Raw genomic sequence first — 8,473 nt, forward strand, 5'->3', positions numbered from 1 at the left:
ATTGGAACAATTTTCTAATCAATAAACAATGAGTTGATTAAATAATATTAAAACAATTCTTTAAACTAATAAAACAATCTTTAAGAATTCAAATCAGGTTTTCTAAGTGACTAAAACAAACAATCTTCCAATCTTATAATTGCTTTGTGTCTATAGTCCTGGGGATGTCTATAGTATAAAGCACATCGGCCAAGTGGTGTGCATTAATTATAGCTGTCAATTTTGTTAATCGTTTTATCATTTTCCAATTTATAATAAGCAAGATTGCTGATAAAGCAAAGCCAATCAAAACTAAAATCAAAAGGACAACAATGGGATGACACAATTTGTTCAGGATACCTGTAGCAGTAGGTGATCACCCAAAAAGTGTATCCCACCACCTATGTTAACCCGATGTATTTCTTGTACATCATGATGAATAGTTACCAGTGTTTTCTGTCCGTTCTCCTTGATTTTTCTTAAGATTTTAATTAAGTCCTGGTGAAGCAACAATTGCCTTACCAGAGTAAGATTCATTCCAATGGGGGTAGGCAATAGCTTATGGATCAGCGTGTAATTAGATTCTAAAAGTTGATATGAGGTAACTGGAGCTTCAAAAGAAAAATCACATCCTGTAATTTTAGTGAAATTGCAAGCACAAAAATTTGAATGATTTTTAGTATCTACTACTGTGTCTTCTACATACACCGTGTTACAAGCAGTTCTAAAGCATGCACATCCATTGCCTATATATACAAGGAATGTTTTAGGAGTTTCGTTAGGATGAATTTCAAAGTGACAGATATTTTGTTCAGTCTCCAGGCAAATATCCTGAGCTATAATTGCATTGCCTTCACAGATGAACCCTTGTTGTTCTCGGACAATACAAGATTCTAAGTTAACAGTTTGCCATTTATCATCAATTTGTCGGGCCCATTCTCTATGCTCGGAAGGATAGAGAGTGGCTCCATCATGATTCAATCCTAATGCAATAATGGGGAATATTTAATGCACGGATGCATTGCGTATGGTTAACACAAAAGCTGTGGCTAAGTTTGCAGTGGGGTCATAAGTAAAGTTCACCAAATTCCACCAGGATTGGAAATCCTTTTCAAAGTCAATGGCACTGTTCCAAACTATCTTCCGAATTTCCATAGGAAATGTGCCTTCTTCACCTTCTCTTATAATTGAAGCAGCAACTGACTGCATCCATAATTGTGCCTGGATGCAGCTAAGGGCTAAGGAAACGTTGCTTTGTGTAGCATTGAGTGCATCAATTATCAATTCGTGGTCATTCATATTTACCTTTTCCCAATTTGGTAATATGTTTGTTAGCAACCACTGATGTGTTCCCAAGGCTGATAAGGATGATTGCAATGGTTGTTGTAATTGGGTCAAATCTTTAGTTGTAGCAGCCAATTTATTTAATAATATTTCTGAATTAACACTATTTAGAATTTCCAATCCTGTTCCCACAATACCAGTTATGTCTCTTGGCATCCGTGATTTAGAAGGGTTCCACTGTCGTAACGAGGTCGTCCAACCCTGGAAAGAAGTTTACAAGAAAGGTGAACAAGCTGGCTGAATTTCAGAGACATTGCTTTGCATTAGCAATTTAACTTGTTTAAGAGACCATGCCGGATTGAACAATATTTGTTGTTGGCCATTTTTCCTGATTATATATGATTCAACTTTAGAAATTTTTGGGGTAAGCATAACTGGTGGTTGGGTGGTAGGTATCACAACATTAACATCAAGTTCTCCCCAGTATTTAAATCAATACTTTAAACTTAAAAGAAAGCGCTTCAGTATTTTTGGACCAAAGACAAGCTACTTCTGCAGTTTGTGTTAATGTGAAATTGTGTCAACAATCCTGTACGCTTCGGTGCATACAAACCTTTTTGTGCTTAAAGAAATCTTTTCACTTTTTCTGCATACTACCACAATTATTTCAGACCGCAACCACTCAGCTGGTTTCTGTCCATGGGGTTGTGGTAGGATGCAGGACAGTATTACCAGTTTTATCATGAATTAGGTGGTCTTCATGTCCCTCGGAGTTCTTCTGTAAAAGTAAACACAACAGAATCCTGCCAGCGAGAGGCAGAAGAGGTTAGAATGATGGAATTATCCAGCACGTATTTATCCAGTGCTCTTTCCCTAGAGCACCAGAGGCTTTCCATGCACATTTATTCAGAGGGGGTTTTAGCACAAGTGGTACCAGCCCTGTAGTAAGGGACGTCCACCAGAACAGGTTGGCCAGGGTAATGTGCTGGATTATCAGGATCATTTGATGCACAGCATAGGAGTCAGTGTAGAGGCAGACAAGAGAGGCGTTCTGTGCTTCTTGTTGGAAAACACTCCAGACAGCTCTCAGCTCCTTGACCTGAGAACTGCTTTCTCCCTCATTAATTAGTTCACCAGAGGAAATGTGGGGGGCTGCTGCCCTGTATGTCCACACCTTCCCTTCTCGTTTAGCAGAGGCATCAGTGAACCAAGAGTTTGCTGATTGTTCAGGGCAGAAAGGAGGGGCCACTTTGCTTACAGAGGCAGGTTTGTCCTGGCTGCTATCCAAGCTCTCAGTTTCTTGTATTGCCAAATTTTTCACAGCTCCTTCTGTTATTGTAAAGATGTTACAGTAATGTTCAATCTGATCATACCACTTTCTTACCGAGGCCCTCTGGGCCACCCCGTTAGGAGGGGGGGTCCCAGTAGTGACTGTCTTAGTATCATTGAAAGGGCTTCTCAATACAATTGGTAGTTGTAGTTCAAGTCTTTCCACTTCAATGAGAGCCAGGCTGACCACAAACAATCCCTTTTCCCAGGTAGTGCACCTTTTTTCAGCATCTCTGAAACCACGGGAATAAAAACCAACAGGCCTTGTTGGACCCTCGGGTCCCCACTGCCAAATGTGTATTGACAATCCTGAGACAGCAAATCCCCATTCTACCTGAAAGGGGTCTGTAGGATGAACGAGACCCAGAGCTTGATGAGCTGTTACTTCAAAAATCAGCAATTGCAATGCTTCTTCCTGAGAAGAAGTCCAATCCCATTTTACTCCTTTCCTCAGCAAGTCATAAAGGGGAACCAATGAGTTCATCTGGTTACTAGGAAATCTGTCTGGTCTTTCTACAGGAGATACAGCTGGTGTAGTTTTCTGTAAGGCTATGGCAGTAGGTTTGAGTGTTTCTGGAAGCCCACAAATTAAAGGGGTCATTATTTCAGGCTTCACAGGTAATTTCATCGGGGATTCAAAGCCAGGAATTAATTTCTTTCTGTGAATCATTTGCAGACAAGTGGCCTTGGACACACTTTCTAGGAGTTGGTCAGGGGTGCTAATTATAGCTATAGGATCTCCCCTTTCCAAGGGGCTTGTTCTCCCAGCCCAAAAAGCCACACATTGTGTCAGGGACCACGAGTCATGTTTATCTCCTGTTGTTAAGAAGACACCGTGTCCCCAGTACCCACTGGCTTCTTGTTCAGTTAATTTAATTTGATCGCCACCAGTGAGGGACACCTGGAAAACATATTCTGTTTCTGATTCGTGTGGGAGGCGTCCGTATTCTTTTTTAAGCTTAGCTAACTCAGTGGCAGTGTATGGTATGTGTTTGGTTGTGGTGTGGGGTTCAAGATCATCATCACTGAGATAGTTATATTCTGTTTTAATTAAGGGTCTTAAATGAGAGCAGCAATGTTCCCCATAATTATTTACTGCCTCAAGTTCTTTGTGAGGATAAATTTGGTTAATGCGAGGAGTTTCCTTTTCCTCGGGATTTATAGAGGAATCAGCATTATGTGACTTGTTAACGTGTTCCTCTTTTAAGGCAGCTCTCAATGCACAGTTCTCATTTCTCAATGAATGTTTTTCATTCCTTTCTTCATGTAATTGTTTTTGTAAAATTTCAACCAAATTTTGAAGGGAGTCTATTATTGTTTCTTGCTCACTTCTTCGCTGGAAGCGAGTTTCTACAGCTGCCGTAAGACAAGCTCCCAAAACTGAGCATAAGATGGTTTTATTTCTGCCCAGTTTAAATCTTGTACCATGTTGTAAAGAACATATTCTATCAACCACATTATCCAAATTAAACCAATTACTTTGTGCCCATTCTTATCCTCCTGGAGAAGGTTTGGCATTGTATTTAGCTAGTAAAGCATAAAATTCAACTTTACCCTTATGGTTAAGGTTATCACTCATTTTGTGAAGGGACCAAAACCACGGCAGGGAGGTACAAACTTAAGTTACCAAAGCACACAGTCTTCGCTGTGTCGCCCTTCACTTCCCTGGGTGGGTGAAGAGACAAAACCTGCCTAGGAGGCTCTGCTTAGTTTCCTCAAGTTGTCCCTTCCTTCCCAGACAGTGCAAACATACACATAAAACAACACAGTGTCCCGCCTTTTGCACTAAGAGATCTTTTGCAATTTCGGAAGACAGTGTGGGTGCTTTTTCGCCTAGGTAATGTGCAGTCTGTGGGAAATTTGAATCTCCCCCCTTGCTTTCTAGACCATGCTCAGTTTTTTGGACTGGCAGGCTAGGTGCGGCTGGAGAGAAACGTCCTTCCCCTGTTACAGACTACACAGAACCTGCACCCTTCTGCCTAGACAGAAATCCTGTCCGTGACGCCAATTTAATGTCACGATCCGCTTATAGCGGGGTGTCGTGATGGTTCGTTAGCCGATCCCAAAGTGCAAAAGACAAACAGCAGGGGACTATCAGTTTAATCACAACAGATGCACCTTTATTAAGGGCCAAAAACAATAAATGTGATAGTGGGGTCAGAAAAGAAATAAAAAGGATAGAGAGAGAGAGAAAGGGGGGATGGGAATAGCTACCAACACAGGCGAGGTCCTCAGTGGTCCGGACGATGGGGATCCGTCTTGTTGTGTTGGGGAGAGTCTCCGAAATCCTACCCAACCCAGGGGTCCAGTTATAGTCCACAGAAGGAAAAGGGGGGGAACATGCAGAACAATGGGAGTCTATTGAAATTGCTATGGGGGGAACAGGTGTATCTACAGAAAATCATCCAGGCTGAACAAACACAATAATGAATAAGTCCATTGAAGTTACTGGAGAAGAACAGGTCATGTCATTTCCCCCCACCCCACTCTCTGTGGTAGGGGTCTCAGTCTCAGTCCTTGGGGAGAGGGTTCTTGATCTCCGTCTATCACGGTGGTAACGAGGCAAATGAGGGGTCTTCAGTGAGAGACCACCAGAGTCACCCCAACAGTTCATTCAGCTTAAAGGTGGAGAGTGAAGCAGGAATTGCAGAGGGCCGCTCTGTGCTGGGTCCACGCTGGGTCTTCGCCAAGTCCTTGCCAACTTCTTGCCAAGTTCTTGCCGGGCCTCATTCGGAACGGAACGTAACGGTACAGCGGCTGCACCTGCACTGTTGCCTTCTCCAAGCCGGAACTGTTGTGGGGGGAAGGGAGTTCCTTCTCGTGGCAATCGGCAGGCAAATGAGTGAGGGTCTTCAGACGGCCTCTTACAGCAGGGAAACCAAGCTTCATAAGTCTAGTGGGAGAGTCTGGTGAGAAGACTTGGCCAGAGTTCGAGTTTAAAGCACAGCAGGACGTTCGACCTTACCTTGACAGGGAGACCAAGCTTCCTAAGCCTAGTAGGAGTCAGGCAAGGGAACTTGGCCGAAGTTCAAGTCTAAAGCTCGGCAAAATGTTCGACCTTACCTCGTCAGAGAGACCAAACTTCCTAAGCCTAGAAGGAGTCAGGCGAAGGGTCTTGGCCAGAGTTCGAGTCTAAAGCTCAGCAGGACGTTCAACTTTACTTCGGCAGACAGACCAAGCTTCCTTAGCCCAGTCGGAGGCAGGCGAAAGGACTTGCCTAGAGTTCAAGTGTAAGGCTCAGCAGGACGTTCGACTTTACCTTGGCAGGGAGACCAAGCTTCCTAAGACACGTAGAAGAGTCAGGCGAAGGGACTTGGACAGAGTTCGAGGTTAAGGCTTGGCAGGACGTTCGACCTTACCAAGGCAGGGAGACCAAGCTTCCTAAGCCATGTAGGAGTAGGCGAAGGAACTTTGCCGGAGTTGGAGCGTAAGGCCCGGCAGAAGGTTCGACCTTACCACGGCAGGGAGAGCAAGATTCCTAAGCCTAGTAGGAGGCTGGCGAAAGGTCTTGGCCAAAGTTCGAGTGTACGGCTTAGCAAAACATTCGACCTTACCTCGGCATGGAGGCTATGATTCCTTTGCCAAGAACGTTAGTCAGGCAAGGGGAAATGGCCGGAGTTAGAGTGTAAGGCTTGGCAGGACGTTCGACCTTTCCTTTGCAGGGAGACCAAGCGGCCTAACCCTGGGATCACAGGACTTTACTTCAGTGGAAGCTGAGATCAGCCTGACTGGAAATGAGTGGAAGAAACAGTCCATTGTGACTTTCCCAGAGGCCCCATGCATTTTAGGCATAGACTTTCTCCGATGTGGGTATTTCAAAGACCCAAAGGGACTCAGGTGGGCATTTGGGATAGCAGCTGTAGAGACAGAGGGCATCAAGCAATTGAACAGCTTACCTGGACTATCAGAAAACCTATCTGCAGTAGGACTCTTGAAGGTAGAAGATCAACGAGTACCAATTGCCACCTCAATGGTGCACCGCCGGCAATACCGAACGAATCGAGATGCCGTGATCCCCATCCACAAAATGATCCGTGAGCTGGAGAGCCAAGGGGTGGTCAGCAAAACCCACTCACCCTTCAACAGCCCCATTTGGTCAGTGCGTAAATCTAAAGGAGAATGAAGATTGACTGTAGACTACCGTGCGTTGAATGAAGTGACTCCACCACTGAGCGCTGCTATGCCAGACATGCTGGAACTCCAGTACGAGCTGGAGTCCAAGGCAGCGAAGTGGTACGCCACTATTGATATTGCTAATGCATTTTTCTCCATTCCTCTGGCAGCAGAATGCAGGCCTCAGTTTGCTTTCACCTGGAAGGGCGTGCAGTACACCTGGAACCGACTGCCCCAGGGGTGGAAGCACAGCCCCACCATCTGCCATGGCCTGATTCAGACTGCACTAGAAAAGGGTGAGGCTCCAGAACATCTACAGTATATTGATGATATCATTGTGTGGGGGAAGACAGCAGCAGAAGTGTTTGAGAAAGGAGAGAAAATCATCCAAATTCTCCTGAAAGCTGGTTTTGCCATCAAGAAGAGCAAAGTCAAGGGACCTGCTCGAGAGATCCAGTTCCTGGGAGTGAAGTTGCAAGATGGACGGCGTCAGATTCCTATAGATATCATCAACAAGATCACAGCGATGTCTCCACCAACCAGCAAGAAGGAAACACAAGCTTTCCTAAGTGCCACAGGTTTTTGGAGACTGCACATTCCCGAGTATAGCCAGATCGTGAGCCCTCTCTACCTGGTCACCCGCAAGATGAACACTTTCCACTGGGGCCCTGAACAGCAGCAAGCCTTCACCCAGATCAAACAAGAGATCGCGCATGCAGTAGCTCTTGGCCCAGTCAGGACAGGACCAGATGTAAAGAATGTGCTCTACTCTGCAGCCGGGAGCCATGGTTTGTCCTGGAGCCTTTGGCAGAAGGTGCCTGATGAGACTCGAGGCCGACCACTGGGATTTTGGAGTCGGAGCTATAGAGAGTCTGAAGCCAACTATACTCCAACAGAGAAGGAAATTTTAGCAGCCTATGAAGGAGTCCAGGCCGCCTCAGAGGTGATAGGTACAGAAGCACAACTCCTCCTGGCACCCCGACTACCAGTGTTGGGGTCGATGTTCAAAGCAAAGGTTCCCTCTACCCACCATGCCACCAATGCCACATGGAGCAAGTGGATTGCCCTTATCACGCAACGCGCCCAGATTGGAAAACTGAATCGCCCTGGGATTTTAGAGATAATTACAAACTGGCCTGAAGGTGAAAACTTTGGTCTCGCTGATGAAGAAGAAGAAGAAGTGACACATGCTGAGGAAGCGCCACCATATAACCAACTGCCAGCAGAAGAAACACATTACGGTCTTTTCACTGATGGTTCTTGCCGCATTGTGGGAATGAAACGGAAATGGAAAGCAGCCGTATGGAGTCCCACACGACAGGTTGCAGAAGCTACAGAAGGGGAGGGTGGCTCAAGTCAACTTGCAGAACTCAAAGCCGTTCAAGTAGCCCTGGACATTGCTGAAAGGGAGAAGTGGCCGAAGCTCTACCTCTACACTGATTCATGGATGGTAGCCAATGCTCTGTGGGGGTGGCTGGAGAGGTAGAAAAAAGCTAATTGGCAGCGTAGAGGAAAACCAATTTGGGCTGCTGATGAGTGGAAAGACATTGCTACCAGGGTAGAGAAGCTATCTGTGAAAGTTCGCCATGTAGACACCCATGTCCCCAAGAGCAGAGCCAATAAGGAGCACCAACACAACCAGCAGGTAGACCAGGCTGCAAAGATAGGGGTGTCAAAAATAGACTTGGATTGGCAACACAAGGGGGAATTGTTCTTAGCACGATGAGCCCATGATGCCTCAGGCCATCAGGCTAGAGATGCCACTTTT

General features: G+C 45.5%; 1 protein-coding gene across 1 annotated transcript; it reads right to left on the bottom strand.

Annotated features, from left to right (window-relative positions):
* Nucleotides 1-1,486: 1,486 nt before the first annotated feature.
* Nucleotides 1,487-6,154, bottom strand: LOC140682107 (uncharacterized). Its single transcript, XM_072923029.1, has 4 exons — nt 6,147-6,154; nt 5,656-5,683; nt 3,085-3,742; nt 1,487-1,524 (listed from the first exon to the last, which is right to left on the bottom strand). Exons 1-4 carry the CDS (start codon nt 6,152-6,154, stop codon nt 1,487-1,489), a joined length of 732 nt encoding a protein of 243 aa, XP_072779130.1.
* Between the last annotated feature and the right edge of the window lie 2,319 nt (nt 6,155-8,473).

Source organism: Taeniopygia guttata, chromosome W, assembly GCF_048771995.1.
Source record: "Taeniopygia guttata chromosome W, bTaeGut7.mat, whole genome shotgun sequence".
Taxonomy (NCBI): domain Eukaryota; kingdom Metazoa; phylum Chordata; class Aves; order Passeriformes; family Estrildidae; genus Taeniopygia; species Taeniopygia guttata.